Below are 18,013 nucleotides of genomic sequence, written 5' to 3'. Positions count from 1 at the left end.
ATTTATATCATATATAATAAGAGCGCGTGCGTTATTAAATATTAATAATTAATTTATATATATTAATAATATAATTATAAAATTGATACGAAAGAAAAATAATTTTTAAAGAATAAATTTATCTAATCTTTCAGCGTGAAGTACTGTCGGTCCACATTGGCCAAGGCGGCGTCCAAATGGGCAATGCTTGCTGGGAATTATATTGTCTGGAACATGGCATACAACCTGACGGCATGCTTCCGCCTCAGAGCTGTTCTAGCGATGAGGGTTTTCAAACTTTCTTCAGCGAGACCGGCGGTGGAAAATACGTCCCGCGAGCTGTATTTCTGGACCTTGAGCCTACAGTCATTGGTAGTTTTAATTTAAATAACATAAACTTTATTTAAAAATTACTCTGTGCAAATTATCTTATAGTTTTTTATCGTGTCATATTTTATTCTAACCTAATCACAAAGAATGAATAAATATTACGTATTCAGGATACTACAATATATATATATATATATATATATATATATATATATATATATATATATATATATATATATATATATATATATATATATATATATATATATATATATATATATATATATATATATATATATATATATATATATATATATATATATATATATATATATATATATATATATATATATATATATATATATATATATATATATATATATATATATATATATATATATATATATATATATATATATATATATATATATATATATATATATATATATATATATATATATATATATATATATATATATATATATATATATATATATATATATATATATATATATATATATATATATATATATATATATATATATATATATATATATATATATATATATATATATATATATATATATATATATATATATATATATATATATATATATATATATATATATATATATATATATATATATATATATACATATGTATTTTGCATAATATATGTATTATAAAATATTATATATTATTTGAAGAAAATATGAAAGTAAAAGTAACTAATTTCCACTATATACAATCATTCTTTGCTGTATACAAAGTTTGAACGTAGAGACACACTACTCTCAATCATATTATTTACTATAAGCTTCTCTGCAAACACAATACAATAGACATACTTTATACGATATATAAACAGACCGTGGATTTTTATGAATTTATGGGAAACTTGAAGATACAAAAACGCAGAGAATGCGCATGGAAGAACCATATAAAGTATTCAATTTTCTAAATTATATTTACAATCTTACGAACATACATAAATATTCGCAGTCTGATTATAAAATATGATACATGTCATAAGAATTTAAGAAAGTGACAAAAATCTCGATTTCCAACATCTCCAAACGTTTTACATTTTAGACGAAGTTCGGACAGGAACCTACCATCAGCTATTTCACCCCGAACAGCTAATTTCCGGTAAAGAGGATGCAGCGAACAATTACGCTCGAGGACACTATACTCTGGGAAAGGAAATAATCGACCTGGTTCTGGACAGAATTCGCAAAATCGCCGATATGTGCACCGGTCTCCAAGGATTCCTAATTTTCCACGCATTCGGTGGTGGTACCGGTTCAGGATTCACCAGCCTTCTAATGGAGCGCCTCTCCATGGACTATGGCAAGAAAGCTAAACTCGAGTTCGCCATTTACCCCTCTCCACAAATTTCCACCGCGGTGGTAGAACCTTACAACGCCATCTTAACTACGCACACGACACTAGAACACTCGGACTGCGCGTTCCTTGTCGATAACGAGGCGATCTACGATATCTGCAGGCGAAACTTAGATATAGAAAGACCAACCTATACGAATTTGAATAGATTAATTGGACAAATAGTGTCTTCTATCACGGCTTCTTTGAGGTTCGATGGAGCTCTGAACGTGGATCTAATGGAGTTCCAAACGAATTTGGTCCCGTATCCCAGGATTCACTTTCCTTTGGCTACATACGCGCCAATTGTTTCGATTGAAAAAGCTTATCATGAGCAATTGACGGTGATGGAGTTAACGTCGTCTTGTTTCGAGCCTGCAATGCAAATGGTCAAATGCAATCCACAGAGAGGAAAATATATGGCGTGCTGCTTATTATATAGAGGTGATGTGGTCCCGAAAGATGTGAACGCGTCTATTGCGACTATTAAGACGAAGAGGGCGATACAGTTCGTCGATTGGTGCCCCACTGGTTTTAAGGTAGACGGATTTTATTTTAGTAGTGAAAGAACTTGTGTTTTATGAGATCTATAATCGTTTTTATTTGAAATATTCTGAACTGATACCATAGATAGAAAAATAGAAATATATTTCGTGGAAAAGTAGGTAATTAAAGACGTAAATTTGATTTTTTAGGTAGGAATTAATTACCAACCACCAACAGTAGTCCCTGGAGGAGATCTCGCCAAAGTACAACGAGCGATGGCATTGCTTGCAAACACTACTGCAATCGCTGAGGCATGGACCAGACTAAATAGAAAATTTGATCTCATGTTCGGCAAACGTGCATTTGTTCATTGGTAAATTATATATGACCGTGATACAAAGATGAATTAGGAAAAATTAAATTAAAATTAAATTTCAAATTTCCAAATCTAGGTACGTGGCAGAGAGTATGGACGAAAGTGAATTTAACGAAGCCAGAGAGGATCTGGCCGCTTTAGAAAAAGATTACGAAGAAGTTGGCATGGACTCGACGGACGCTGGCGAAGGTGAAGATGAAAACTAAATAGACGACATGTTCCTGTCAGAAAACCATCTTTTTACACAGGAATATTTTAGGAGAACGACCAATTCCCACAACTATTTTGTATAAACTGTACACTGTTTTCGTTGATTTTGTTTGTACTTGTCATTGTTTTAATAGATAGCATTATTTTTAATGTACATATACACATTTGTAAACTTTTATATTGTAAATAAAGGTTTATTTTTTTCTAAATTCTTCTATCTTCGTTTAATACTAAACTTTACAAGATATAATAGAATAATATTTGATAAAATCTCTTTCAACATTTTTTTTATCTATTCCACATAAATCAACTTCTTTGGACTATTACAATATCAATATTATCTATTATCTTGCTATTATTGACTATTTGGACTATTATCAATAAAATTGTTCAACTAATTGGTCTAACTTGGACTAAACTGTCTGCTCTTGAAATAATTCAGGTATTCTTATAAAGAAGAGGATGATACAACTGGAGGAAGACACAAAGATTCATAGATATTACAGGCTTTTTATTGTGTAGGACAGCACGCGGCTACACGAATTATATTACATATGTATAAATTCGTAATCGACAGCTTTACAGTTACAGAGAACTTTTATCGCACATAGAATCATCTTTCAATCTCGAGGGGAGGGACAAGGGTGACATCTTTTCTTCTATTTTTTTCCATTTTCTTTCTTTCCAAACCACGACGTAACGGACAGTACACTCGGTGTAATAACATGATATGAAAACGCGCTTCGAAACGTTTCCATTGCAGGCAACGCACGCTTCGAAATTGCCTTTCTTCTTTCTTTACTTTTTTTTTTTTTTTCTTTCTTTTGTGCGCATTCTCGCCGAGTGGTACAAGACAAACTCAATAATAATATAATCAATAATAATAAACCTAATAGTAATATCGATAATAGAAATAATAATAAAAAAATAATGATAAAATATAAAAGAAGATCTAGACGAGTGTCCTCGCGTGACAATCGAGAAAAGGAAATCCCAGCTTGCTGGTCGAGTACGTCTATTATATAAAAAGAAAAAAAAAGAAAAAGATGCGTTTGCGATGAAAAAACGGCGAAGGATGATGAATGTAGGGGAACGTGAGAAGAACCACAACGACGATGATGAAAAATAAAAAACATCGATCGATCGGTACACCGACATACAATGATAATATATCACGACGACAATGACCCGGTGGCATCAACGAGAGCGTCTGTTCATTCGATTCTTAGGATAATAATAATCAATATATAATATTTATCTAGAATATCCTTCATCGACAAAGAAAAAGATACCATCGATCGTTTTTGTTCGTAGGTTCACACGTTCAATGGCGGAACTTTATTCTTTCTTATTTTCTTCTTCTAGATTTTCTGGTAAAACACGAAACAGGAAGAGCAAATATTGAACGACGTTTCGCCTGTGACACCTTTCATCGAAGTCAAACGCGATCACGACTATTATGATTCTATCGTAAATAGAGTATCCTAATAAAAAGATTCTCGTTGCGCGTGTCACGTGACTTGGTATGCTTCTGCTCGACACGCGCCATATATTAGCAAATTCTTTCTTTTAAAACTTTGTATTTTATAAAATTTCTGTTCATTCTCTCTCATTCACATACAAATACACCTACGCGATCCTTTCATACTTTTTTATCTCTCTCTCTCTCTCTCTCTGTCTCTCTCTCTCCTTTTTCTTTTTCTTTCTTTTTCTCTCTCCCTCTCATACTCTGACCGCTTTTCTTTTCTTCTTCTTTTAGAGACCATCTTTTTTCTTTTTCTCCTTAATTCAAATACAATTATCATCATCATTATCATCATCGTTTATCTCATCATTTCTTTTTTGGATTGGCAGGCAAGTTAAAGCTGCCGCTCGCTGGACTAGAGATTTCACTACTCTTTATTGCGCATCCGTTGTCCGACGACAGTATCCTTCTTTCGCTCCTTGTGTCTCTTTCTTTCTCATTGTCGCTTTGCTCTCGCATCTCCGGGAACGGCTAGGAACCGCAATCCCAATTTACGTGATGTGACCTCTCTCATCTCTTCCTGACTCTTTACGATATCTCTGTCTCAAGCTTTCTTTTCATCTTTCATTCTCTCTCTCTCTCTCGCTCGCTCTCTCTCCCTCTCTCTCTCTCTCTCTCTCTCTCTCTCTCCAGCGAATGTTTCTTTTTATTATTCTTTATCTCATTTTAAATATATATGCTCAAGAGCATTTCTTCGCCAGGCGAACAATTTGCCCTCATCGACAAATACGTTTGTCAGGGGAAGAGCAGCTCGACGCTAATCATTACTTTTCGCCGGATTTTTCGATATCACGCTGTGAATAATCGTTGAACGAGCAACCACAATTCCCTTTTAACTGAACACATTGAAGACTAATTCTTGCGATTTGTGATACGTTTGTTTGAAACTTGAGCAATAAAAATTGGAAATTAAAATTAGATAGCTTAAAAAATAATGAACTTGGTTCTTTTAATTTTGTAGAGACTAGACTGGTAAAGTGGCAGTTGTGTTTCTGTATATTTCATATAAGAAGTATTTAAGTACCTACATCTCTAAAACATATTACACGAATGTCCAGTGTCTTGAACGCAACTCAATATACATAATTGTTTCTTACATTGAAATACATAACCAGTGTTTGATTATTGTCAATACAACTTAGGCATAAAGTATAATACCTGATGTAGTCTTGCCCAATTCCAAACATTAAATAATATCAAATTTTTCCAATAAATAAATTCCCTCGAAAATTAAAGCAATCTCTTATTTCCTACAATTCTTAATTCTCCTAAAAACAGCAAAGAGTTAACATCTAATTTCCATTCAAACGCATCACAAACACGGTTTAAGCTCGAGTACTATCAAGAACCAAATTTCAGGAACCACAAGATCAAAGACAGGTATACCGATATGATAAATAGCGTAATAATTGTGTTGCTCGTCACTTTACCCTCACAAACGTTTGAAACGCCATGATAATTGTGAGCTGGGCTCAACGGAGCGAAGGCGTAGAGCAAGGATTATTACCGGAAACGAATCGAACGGATCGGGAGACGAACTTCTGGCCAGGGCGATCTCTGTCGATCGATAGGAGGAAGCTCAGACGAGCAACGCGAGTCACGCGACGCGAGATGCCGACTGTCGGTAAAATGTCTATAAGGCACGGCCTCGAGGACGCTCGTCTCTCGTCGTCGTTAGGATTTCGTTCTTTTTTTACTTGATTTTTTGCGTCCGTGGGCCGAGTGGAAGAGAGAAACGTCGCCGTTTTCGGCTTCGTTTCGCTGCTGTACGAAAATAAAGCGCTCACATGGAGAGGATGATCCTCGTGTACTCGACAGACCGTGCAACAAAATCGTTGTTATCGTTCCACGGCCAGTCGATTCGATATTTCGTCCGCGTCAAAGAAACGCGAACTCGTAGGGGCAGTAATTACTCGTCCAGGCAAATTACAATCGCAAAATGCATACTCCAATCGTTGGACGATGATTAGAATGATCGAACGAGACGCTACGAAATTCTATAAATCGCTTTTAGTCCATAACAAATGAGAGACTCGATGGCCGAGAAAGGTTAGGTCCAGATAATCGAAACTTAATTGTTTGGCTTAGTTAAGTGTATACGAATGTTTTGAGGATTCGAAGTTCTTGGAATTCGATCGTCTGCTTGGCTATCGAGCACCTCAAATAATTCCATTTTAGTCGTCAACACTGATAAAAGCCTCTAAACATTGCCCCTTAGAACGCTATGCAATCTAGTGTATAGTAACTTCGCTTGTACTTTTGTCGTCAATAAAGTTAGGAATATAACGCGGAGATCTGCGGTTAAAGATATGTTTAGCGTCTCGCTGGATCGCTCCTTATGATGAACAATTTTTATACAAATGATTCTTGGCCTTTGTTGCCCTGATTTTTGGCGTTTAGAGGTTTTTAAACTTGTACTGTATGGTTTTGAAAAACTAACATTGTAACTTCATCGTTTAGATGAACTCTAGTCCTTTTTCTTTAATCTTGTGTAATGCAACTGACTCAATGTATAAATTGTTTCTCGCTATAATACTAGGCAAGGTCTCTATGATGTCAGATAACAAAGCTAATATCAAATATAGCACGAAGGATTATTTTTCATAAAGATTCTACAATATTAAAAGAGCAGCGAAATTATAATCCGAAAGAACATTATTTACACTCGAAAACCTCAACCCTCGCAAGTAGACCAATTAAACGTAGATTCTGGATAAAAAACATGTCGCTAAGATCTGCACATTGCAACTGCCAGAGACGAGTATACATTGTTTCTTCGTGTAGCATTTGGGGGCGCGCGAATTCGGTAGAAAACGGTAATGCTAAGTTCTAAAACGTATCAAAAACCATCGTCCTTCTAAGGCTGGCTGCGTGGAGGACTGCGTGCGAGTTCGTATTGAAACGTACGCAGAGCGGGGGAGGAATCATACGTGTCGCGTTGTTTCTTTGGTAATACGTACGACGTTTATACGTAGTAGTCAGTTATACACACACCACAGTTATTTATGGTCGCTTGAACCGCTAACAACTTCAAAGTTATACATTACATATCCAGGCGTTATTGTCGAAAGTAACAAACAAGGAAAGAGACGCGTACTCGCGCGTCCTGCAAGCTCGAGGACACGATTGTGACGCGGTCGTTCCAACTTTGCGAGAGCAAATTAAAAAACGAAAGAGTAAAACGAATAACATAAAAACCCAGATAAGGTTGTGAAAGCGACGTAAATTCTAACTTACACGCGCCCTACGGCGCCTGCCTTAATAATCACACGAGCTTATTTTACTTCATTGTTAAATAAAATAAAATTGAATCGGTCTCGACTGATCCAGATGGCGCTCTTTTTGGAGACGATGGTCTGATCTGTTCACAGCGATAAAAAATAATGATACCCATCGTTAGGGTGACTTTTCTCCATATAAGAATAACGTGACGACCACTATTGTCGTTGTAGAATCGTGATAATAATATTACTAGTCGTACAAATAAAAATAATAACTAAAGGTTGAGAATAGTAGCAGCAGTAAGTGGTAATGATAGTAACGGTAGCGATAATATATATACTATATATAATGTCGATTGTGAAAATATCTAAGATCAATGTTACTCTCTTTCTTTCTTAGTTTCTTCATTCACTCGTTCCTTCGTCTTTCATACGTTCACTCATTCCTTTTGTTCTCTGCCAAGCTCGAAGGCGTACACAGAATCTTTATGTCACTCGTTTGCAACCGAATACGATAGTTCAACGACACTGTGCGAATCTCATTGACGTTACAAGGACAGCAAAACCGCCGATGAACCAGAAACTCGCAGTCTTTAGGGTTCAACGAAGATACTTCGCGTGTTCTCGTCTCACAATCCTATATCAATTTGGTGGTAATAAACGCGATTGATCTCATCTTTTCATCTGAGTTATCATTTCCGCGTCATCTTCACTGCTTTTTTAAAGTTCTAAGATCCTGAGAATCTCGTAACAACAAAACTACTCATCGTCAAATAGGACCAAATTTGCAGAAGAATGAGCAGAAGAACAGTTGGATGCTTCTACGAACTTGTTACCGAAGATATTATTTATCCTGAGCATAAATATAGTTTCCCCACAGACGAGAACTCCAAAATATCGTATGCGATGAACTGTACGACAATGGCGGCGGTTGTTTGTTCCGAGAGAAAACGAATCAACGCGATTTGGTCGGGCATCAACCCCTGGAACCGTTCCTTCCGCGGAGTGGCTGTGCCGTCGTTCAGGATCTATAGATACGGATCACATCCCTAATGGTCGCTCTACAGAGTGGGCAATGTCCGCCACCCTTGCCGCACCACTGTTGAATAGCGCAAGGATAGCACATACACATGTGACCGCACATGTACAGCACACTATCGATGCTTCTTTCATAGCAGACCGAGCACTCGTTTGGCTGTCCAGGCGTAGGTTGAAGGCCTTCGCTCCATTGCTGCAGGTGGGAAGACGCCTGAGAGGTAAGAGTACCGTCAAGACTCTGGTAATTCACTGGCTCCACGTACGTAGAGGAACCTGTACTGGCCATGGTGCCTGTTAAAGGCGGTGAGGACTGTCTGGAAGATCCAGGATGCGACGTGGACGCCGTAGACGCCGTGGACGACGAAGCAGTGACTGCTGGAGGGTGCACGTGTTGACTCCTATGCCCAGCGGAGGCGTAAGTAGGCTGTGGCGTTGATGAGGACGGTGTAACATAACCAGTCTGAGGAGGAAGATTCACCACCAGTACGGTGCCTCCGCCAATGGCTGGTTTGAACTGAACCATCTCGGAAAATCTGGACAGTTCTGTAGCTGCGTTACTGTGGTTGCAGTGCTGCTGTTGTTGTTGTTGCTGTTGCTGCTGTTGTAAGATGGTAGCTGGCGATGGATTGCTTTGGCGCTGTCGCGGTGGTGACGTGGGCCTCTCAGCCAGCATCCTGACTCGTTGCGTGCTACCGTACACATCGAAGAACGCCCACAATTGAAGACTTTGGTCCACGTGCATCACTACGTTCGGTGGTCCGCCATTCTTACTCATTTGAACTTCGCCAAAGTGAGTTACCGTGAAGGCTATCTCGTCACCAGGTTGAGGGCTGGATGCCACATCCTTGGAGACTACCCAATATTCTGGACGATCCAGTAGCAGATCACTGTCGTCGGGTAGATCCTCGGCGGTTAGCCGAGCTGGGTCGCAAGAAGTCAGACCTAGAGCCAAAGCACCCACGTACATAGGCTCTGTAGCGAGGATCTGCACGACCAATCGCTCCCCCAGTAGCAGTGGCTGGCTCGTAAACGCATAGCCGTGACAGAATTCCGTGTCGGTCCGTGTCGCCACGCACTGCTGGTTACTGAAGCGGATGTTTCTACCTCGGGTCCTGGAAAATGAAGGAAGCAAGAATCCATTAGAGGATGGTCTACTGCGGAACGGTAGCCACGTTGGAAATGTCAGTTTAAAGCAAGCTGACGTTGCCTTGATGTTTAATGTCGAAGGATTAGGATGTGGGGGAGAGATGTCACGGTGTTGATTTGAAGTCATTTATTATGTAGGTAGGTGAAGCTTTTACGTGGCGAGCATAATAGAAGATCTCGTAGTTAAGTGAAGGGAAGTTTAAATTAATTCTAAGAATGTGCATATTAAGTTTTGAAATCTTAATTAGTTGTAGCAATGAGATAATATCATGAGAGAGATGTTGAAAGAGTTATGGATTGAATTGAGCAATTTGCACTATGTATACTTTTATAAATTGATCATGTTAAATCAACATTCAGGATTTGATAATTTATAGAAATTCACAGAATACTTAAAAATTTCGTTTAGAGCACATTTATATGAGGGAAACAATTAAAGTGTACATAATTTCAACGCGAAGTACATTGAATTTTCCAAAAAGGCCTTGTTAGTATTCACCCATTGTAAAGCTACACGGAACAGACATAACACGCGATGGTAATCGACGCGAGTTAGAGAACAAATAACACCGGAAGACCATTCTAACTGTACAATGTGGCTACGAACGAATCAATAGCAGCCCATGGGATTCTTACAGTCTTGTATCGTGCTAATTCAATTCTTGTCACGATTCTTATAATTTAAATTATCTGAAAGCTTCAGAACAAAACTGGTACAAACATTCTACTCAACCATATTTTGCTTTAGGTGAGATAGAACATGGACCTATCGATCTCTTCCCGAAGTGCCTTTTTTTATGCCAACAACATATATAAAGAACTATCAAATCGTGAAAATCTTCATCTATGTTCAGCACTGTCTCGTTATATATATATTACTCTATACTAGGATAAAATAGAACCTATTAATCTCTTCTTGAACCCTATTTCTTACACCAACTATAAAGCCGTGTCTTCGCTGAAGCAACAACGGTCAACCTTTCGATACTCTTTCATGTTTCTTGAGAAAGTCGTTAGTGTGGACAAACAAGCGCCGACAAAACAGCTCCTCGTTTTTGGCGCTTCAGTGGAGACTCGGTTTAGAGTTCCAAAGTTTGTAAAAAGCTTCATTTGTGATCATCACAGTCTCCAACCACCATTATGTTCAAAAGGGTTAAAGCTCGATCTTATGATCATGGTGCTCGATGAGAAGATGCTTTTGATGCGATTACGAGATAAAGGGATTCCCGAAGATACTCACAAGTGGAAGGGCAACGGCGTGAAGATGACACCGGCAGGCTGAAACCTGAGTCCAGGTAGCTCGACGTCGGGCTCATGATGGATCGAAATGCCCTGCATGGAAGGAACGATGATCCTCTCAACGTCTCTGCTCGCGTTGCTCGCGTCGTCCATGGCCGAGTGCCTGCTGTGCTGCGCGTTATCCTCGTTGCTATGCTCGGTGCCTCTCCTGATGTTGTTGAAATGTTGTCTGTTAGGATCGACAAACTCGATGGCTGTGCTGTTGCCATAGACATCGATGATAGCCCACAATGGACCTCGTGTCTCGATACCGCTGAAGAATACGCCCTTTTCCTCGCCATTCACGCCGAAGTGCACGTCCCCAGCGGACGTGACGTAATAGAAGAGTACCGTGTCCCTTTCGGCGAACCTCTCGGCCATGGCCTTCGCCCAGTAACCGGGTTTGTTCGTCAAGTCCGGACAGGCGTACCTCGGAAGGCCATTTCGCAGGTTGATCGGGTCGTTACTAGTGAAACCGAAGCGAATCACGCCGCTCCAATTATCCGAGATCTCGAGGAATTTAACACAGATCTGAAAAAAAGAAAAAAGAGATTGATTAGAATAAAACGAACTTCAAATCGACTCAGCGGGAAATTATCTTAGCTTTCACAATCCAAAGATTAATTATAAATTTCACGCTGGATATTAAATGGCCTTATTGTTATACCTTGGGGGATTGTCATTGATCCTAATGGAGTCGTGATATAAAGAAAGGGGTGGTTGTTAATGACGTTACGATGATAGACTGTGATATGTGGTAGTTAAGATTATGATATGAAAGGAGGTGGTTTTTAATAATATTATATCAACAGATAATAATAATAATAATCCTACATCGGAGATTGAGTCATTGAGGAATTATTGCCATTTTGGATTAATGGAGCTATTACGATCTTTAAGATTTTAGTATTTAATCAGGTCTCGTTATTTTACCGAGAGCTTCTGTATTTAACGACTGTAACGTAATGTACTGATTGTGAATGAAGATGATAATGATAGAAGAACTACGTTTCGAATTAATTGTAAGTCTGAGGAATTCTGTGATGTAGAAATGTTTGTGGGCATTTATGATTAATCGTAACACTTCTCACTCAACTCTAATAAGAACGTTTCACAATTTCAATTTATCAGTTTCCGACAAACGCATATAAGATTTCGCGCAATTATCGTTTAATTCCTTTTACGTACTTTGGAAATGCTTCGCTCATTGAGCAACGAGATCAACCGGAATTCAGGTTGGCAATTAAAACATTTGGAGTCCTACAATTTCTTTCAAATTACCAACATTCTATCGGAAGTCGATACATCACGACGGGCTCACTAAATCACTGGCCTACAAATTGATCATGAGAATCCTTTTAATAGGTCGTAACTACCTGAACCTTCTGTTCCTAGAATTCTTATGGGACGAACTTTCCGATCTTATCAAATAAATACAACAGTTCTTCTCCCAGCTTTCAAATTATTCTCCAGCTCTAAATTATTTTCGTTATTCTCGAAGGAATATTCCCGTTTATACGCAATTCGTAGTGTTCAATCACAGGATTTCGTGTACGACAAGACTCTTTTTCACTACCAAGTTCGGCCACGTTATGTCACGAGGCTGAACGTGACGAAAATCTTAAAGGCGATAGTTAACAGAGGGGAACAGTTACGAAATATCGAGTTCGCGCCGATGTTCTTTTTCCTAGAACCGAATGTCTTTGCTGATGGCTTTGCCTTTTAAACGATTTACGTCTAAACCTCTAACTTCGCGGTTTACGATTCTCTATTACGACCGACGAAACCAGGAAACCGATGAAATAGATCTGCTCGAAGCGTTTCGGAGAAAACGCATACAATAGAGAAATTTCATAAATACTTTCGATTTTTATGCGATTTTATGGACAGAGTTCCTCGTACGTTATAATCAATATTGTTAGATAAGAATGGAAAGGAAGAAATATACTATTGATGATTGACTTAATTGCGTCAATTGTGTCGAGTGACGCAAAGACGCGTGATTATGATTTCTCTCCTAGTAATTTAAGATATAATTTCTAAGACTAGTGCACCTACGCAAATACCTTAGAATGATTCCATCATTTCTATCGACTTTCAAATTCTCGACGAATGTTGCTGGCGAACATATTACATATATTTCTTGGATTATAAATAAAAGAATTAAGCCATTGAATTTGCCTATTCAATTCGAACTCTTTCACTCAAAACGAGATTTAAATTTGATCAAAACGGATCTATACAGAAACAATGTTTGCAGTGTTAATTTCATTTTCTCCATTCAAATCTAATCAAAACGAGTCGAAAATTAATTGCTGCAATTTATAAAGTGCACGTACATAGAGGTAACTCTATAAATTCGTCACTGGGTATTTACCGAATATCGAAAAATCAATATTAGGAGAAGATCTCGAAGATAAACACAACACTTGTGATATTTGCTGGATATCACACAGAGATAGATATCGAGTTAAGATAACTCACATTCCAAAGCTCTATATACATATACTAAAAAAAAAAAGGAAAAAATCGTATTAGAAATTATTGTTCTCATTCAACAAAAGCACGTCATATTTCTTTTATGAAAATTCAATTTCGATTCTAATTATGGCTTTAGTTCTTTAAATTGATGATTAGATTAATTACAAATTATACATAATGTTTCAATATCTTGCACATAACACGATATCATAGCAACAAGCAATTAACGCTATCGAAACAAGCACCAATAGAAGCGCATGACAAGAGGTTGAGATTGAAACAAATCGTACAAGTCTCGCGAGACAAATCGAATCGTTTATCAAGCGATGGTGGAAATTCGATATTCCAAGGCGTTTAGTGAAATCCACGACGAGCCTTCGAATGGCTCGCCCACGCTCTCCTCCACAACGTAACTTCGTACCCGTTGCCACGCGCTTCCATTCCGAATCAATGAACTCGAATCAGCTGGACAACTTTGCGTATAGAAGGTCCTGTTCAGTCAAGAAATAACAATTGACCCAAAAACGCAATTCGCATTTTTTTCTTTGAATACAATTTTTTTACCAACTCATATATTATTCTAGTACTGTCTAAATATTACTTAAAAAAAGTGTTTAAACCTTCAACCCTCGGTAATTATACCCCATTACATTTTTATTCCTAATTGGCTCCTCTGTTTTCATACAGTTTTTTACCAACTCGCACGTTCCTTTGGAGCTGTTCAAACATTACTTCAGAAAAGTGCTTAAGCTTTCAACCCCCAATAAATGGCTTCCATTATATTTTCACCCTTAATTGGTTCCTGGCACTTTTCCAGACGTTACAGATCACGAATGAAACTGTATAATTAGCTATTTCTCATGTCTGATACAAATCTGATACAATCTAATCTAAGTTTAACTCATTGCCATTCGTTTTTATTTCAACTCTGAGAAAGCAAATCCAATGAATAATAACATAATCGTATTCTAAAGAAAATATATTGGAGAAAGAAAACAAATAATAACCTCGACTTCCCCTCTACGTTTTAACATTGCAAAAGATCCTCAAAAGATCTAACCCATGTAAAGTTTAAGACAAAAACCTATTTTTTAACGTGGAGAAAATCTCCATAAACGCACAACGCCCATTTTTCTGAAGTAACATTTATCCCTTTGCGGTTAGCATAGTTTTCTAGTGGCGGTACTAATTAGCAAAAAAGCAAATGTACTTTTAATTAATTTACAAACAAAGTTACCACAGCTCACATTTTTTACTATGCATTTCTATTTTAATTTAATGTATTCGTATCGGCTGAGAAATAAACTGGATTTTACTAAATGATCTCCTCGAGAAAAAAATCTAAATCGACTTGATCTAAAGCTAAATTATCAGCCCACGTGAAATGACTCGGCCATTCTTCAGGGTCAGTCGCTCGTTAAGTTCGATAGACGCATGCAGAAAATGCAAATGACGAAAGCCGTCGAGCGGAACAACAGTCACCCGATTCTCACAATTAACCGTCGCCCTGGTGTATACGATTTACGGGCAGAGAACGAGGAAACGCGGGAAAAACGGTGTTTTCCACCGTGGGGAAATATCTGCGGCTCGAATCGATTAATTGCATCGACCTCGCTGAGACTTGTTATTAAGCGTGTTGGTTGACTTCGACAGTGTGTTTCCTGAGAATGTTGCACTCGTGTTGGTATAATTGCGGATTTGATGATTGATGAGCTTTTTTCAGTGAGATTTGAACGAAGAATGATGTATAACTTTGACTAATTCTCTGATTACATTGTTTTGTCAAATTGATGGATTAGTACTATCTTTTAGATTAAAAAAATTAGATTAAAACTGATTGATTCTGTTAATTGTTACGACAAATATATCAAGAGCGTTGGTAAATAAGTACATAATTAATTATGCGTGGAATTATAGTGAAGGAAATAAATATTCAAGAATACGTTAATAGAGCTTGTTCCCAATTATCTATTTATAAATTGTCCACTTTACAATAACTGTTTTTTGTTAGACATTTTTCAAAATTTGTTACAACATATTAATACCGAATAATTTGATAAGTAAGTTCGAGCGAATGGTGACAATTTTTAGTGAAATTTACCTTTTCGCCAACCCGGACGGGTCGTGCGCTGAATGTGATGCCCCTGCAGAAGCTTTCGTATCTTCTGGCGATGGTACCGCCATTGCAGAGTCTGATATTCTCACCATGAACCTGATGGAACGTCAGTGGCGGTAGATTGTTGGTGCCTGCACTGGATGATCTTGGTGCTGTAACAATAAATAAATGGCACACGTTAATTTACATTCGAAGATCTTCTAATTCTACATAATTTGATAATTTGATTTAATAATTCCACACGTGTTAAACTTAATAAACTTCATAATCAAAGACAATAAAAGGAACTTTGAATTACTGAGATATGCATATTTTACTCTTTACGAATTCTTAAGGTACGTCATAAAAATATAACATGTTCTTTTGAAACTAACTAAAAGGATTTAGTGTGTTTAAATCTCATCAAAACAAAAGCTGAACCTAAAGAAAATTTCATCAAAAGAATTCAACAGTTTCACCTATTATATCATCAGAACACATCATTATATAACTCTATAATTGGCTATAATTGACCCTCACAGAAGGCACACGAAAATGAAAGGAGTGTTTATGGATGAAGACCCACGAGCTTTCCTCCAGGAACTCAAAGGGTTCCGCTAAAGAATAGTCCACAGGTCAATCGACATCTATGAAATAAGATTTAAGTCAAATTACACGATTTCCCAACGGAATCATTATAAAAATAATAATACATAAGAATGAGTCTCAATTTTCGTCGAATTCTGCCCACACGTATTTCCAAAGATCCTCAATTATCTTAGGTATCGAAATTTGTAAGAGGAAAACGTTATAAGAACCGGAAAATTCCTTCGAGTCAGTCTCTTTGCACGAAACAAAAGCGGCCAAGGAAAGTGATGGAGATACATAGATAGCTGTATAACGAATAGAGGTAGAGAACAGATGGAATTCGATCGAGAAACTGAAATGCAAAACCACCTCTCGTGGCAGCTCGAGCGTTTCCACTTCGGTATTTCATAACTCCGACTCGGTGATCCGGAATGCGAGAGTTCTGACAGGATATTCCCAGGCTACGTCCAGGATATTCCCAGCCCACAACTGGAAACGTCGCCATTCCCAATGGTCCATGCGAAATCAAGGACCGATCGGATTTATCCACGATCACAGAACAAATTTTTAATTTCTGATTTTTACATGTGATTTCTAATTTATGCATGGGCGTTGATAATTGGACAAATTTCTAATCTGTCGTCTGCTGGTAATAGATAAGAAAATTTGAAGACTTGTCTGTGTCTGAACTGATTGGATTTAGTTTAGGGCATAGATAAGAATTGGTAACTTTTATACATTTTTCCCCCGACCTTGGTAAATTTAGAAGCGAATTTTAAATAGAAATATGTCCAAAAACTGTAAATTTAAAGATTTGCCAATGTCTGAGAATTTTGTCTTTTGGTGGAAATTTTTTCTCAAATTGCTAAGTTAATTTAATACTTGATATCGTAATTTTTTGATGTAATTGCAATATTGTTTCTTGGAACCTTATTTTTTATAGGAACAATTAAGTTAATATATCATTTTAAACTTGGAGAAATTTGGAAAGAAGTGATAACATTCGATAAGATTATTAACCATTTTATGTTTTTATCAAATACAATTAATTATATATGTAGACCTTTTTGGCTCCGATTATGCTAATTCAACAAGGCAATGCAATGTTGAGGCTTGAAAGGAAGCGATAAGACTCGATCAGTACAGTTCTGTATGTAAATTTAAGATAGCGTTTTATCTATTTCGTTCATGGTGCAACTAATTAAAGTTGACGCAACTTAAACAGAAAATACAAGTTCAATTAATGTATACATGAACAGAGTTTAGAGCACGATGCGTTATATTATTATACGACACACTATAATACCGATAACCAGAGATCTAAGTAATTTTCCAACTACAATTCTAATCGAAGCTAGATAATTTTAACGAATTAACAATCATTCTCCACTACTAAACAAAATTGGACTTCATACATGAAAAAATAAGTCACTCTATTCTCATCACCAAAAAATATCACAAAACTTTTCTCGCGTAAAGCGAATCTGCTCGATAAACATAATTAGAAGCAAAATCAAGATATTAAAAGATGGACCAACGAAGTACCACTTTTTTGCTCATGCAAGTAAAATATTTAAAAATGAACCAGCAGAGGATCACGATTTTTATAAACCAAATACGATGCAAAAAGAAATCAACCAGCAAAAAATCACAATTTTAATGAACCAACTAAGATACAAAAAACAATCAAGCAGCAAAAGATTTCAACGAAAAAAAAAAATCGAAAAATCACGGGATTAACATGGACCACAACCGTCACGAACGACAGTCCAGTTCCGACTGACTATCGATATGCGCAGGGAGGCGGTGTGTATCGCAGTCGACATCGTACGTGCGCCACGCACCGGAAACCACACGCTACTCAAGCGGAAGCGGCC

General features: G+C 37.2%; 2 protein-coding genes across 7 annotated transcripts in view; one reads left to right on the top strand and one right to left on the bottom strand.

The window, feature by feature from the left end:
- The first annotated feature begins 139 nt into the window (after positions 1-139).
- LOC100741732 (tubulin alpha-1 chain-like) lies at positions 140-2,968 on the top strand. Its single transcript, XM_033319351.1, has 4 exons — positions 140-351; positions 1,402-2,231; positions 2,388-2,551; positions 2,631-2,968. The coding sequence occupies exons 1-4, from the start codon at positions 177-179 to the stop codon at positions 2,758-2,760; spliced, it is 1,299 nt and encodes a 432-aa protein (XP_033175242.1). The 5' UTR covers positions 140-176; the 3' UTR covers positions 2,761-2,968.
- A 286-nt stretch (positions 2,969-3,254) lies between these two features.
- Positions 3,255-18,013, bottom strand: part of LOC100745126 (protein neuralized) — a 123,863-nt gene continuing 109,104 nt past the window's right edge. For 5 of the 6 annotated variants that reach the window (XM_033319345.1, XM_024365764.2, XM_012382355.3 and 2 more), the window contains 3 exons: positions 15,555-15,721; positions 10,935-11,503; positions 3,255-9,660 (listed from right to left, as the gene is read on the bottom strand). In XM_033319345.1, the coding sequence (XP_033175236.1) occupies positions 8,532-9,660; positions 10,935-11,503; positions 15,555-15,721 (1,865 nt within the window). In that variant the 3' untranslated portion in view covers positions 3,255-8,531. Of the gene's footprint in view, positions 9,661-10,934; positions 11,504-15,554; positions 15,722-16,505; positions 16,853-18,013 lie in introns of those variants that run through there. The other variant, XM_012382352.3, reaches the window with a different exon arrangement.

Source organism: Bombus impatiens, unplaced genomic scaffold, assembly GCF_000188095.3.
Source record: "Bombus impatiens unplaced genomic scaffold, BIMP_2.2 scf_0151, whole genome shotgun sequence".
NCBI lineage: Eukaryota > Metazoa > Arthropoda > Insecta > Hymenoptera > Apidae > Bombus > Bombus impatiens.
The sequence above is the reverse complement of the archived record's forward strand: the minus strand, read 5'-3'. Positions and strand labels throughout refer to the sequence as shown.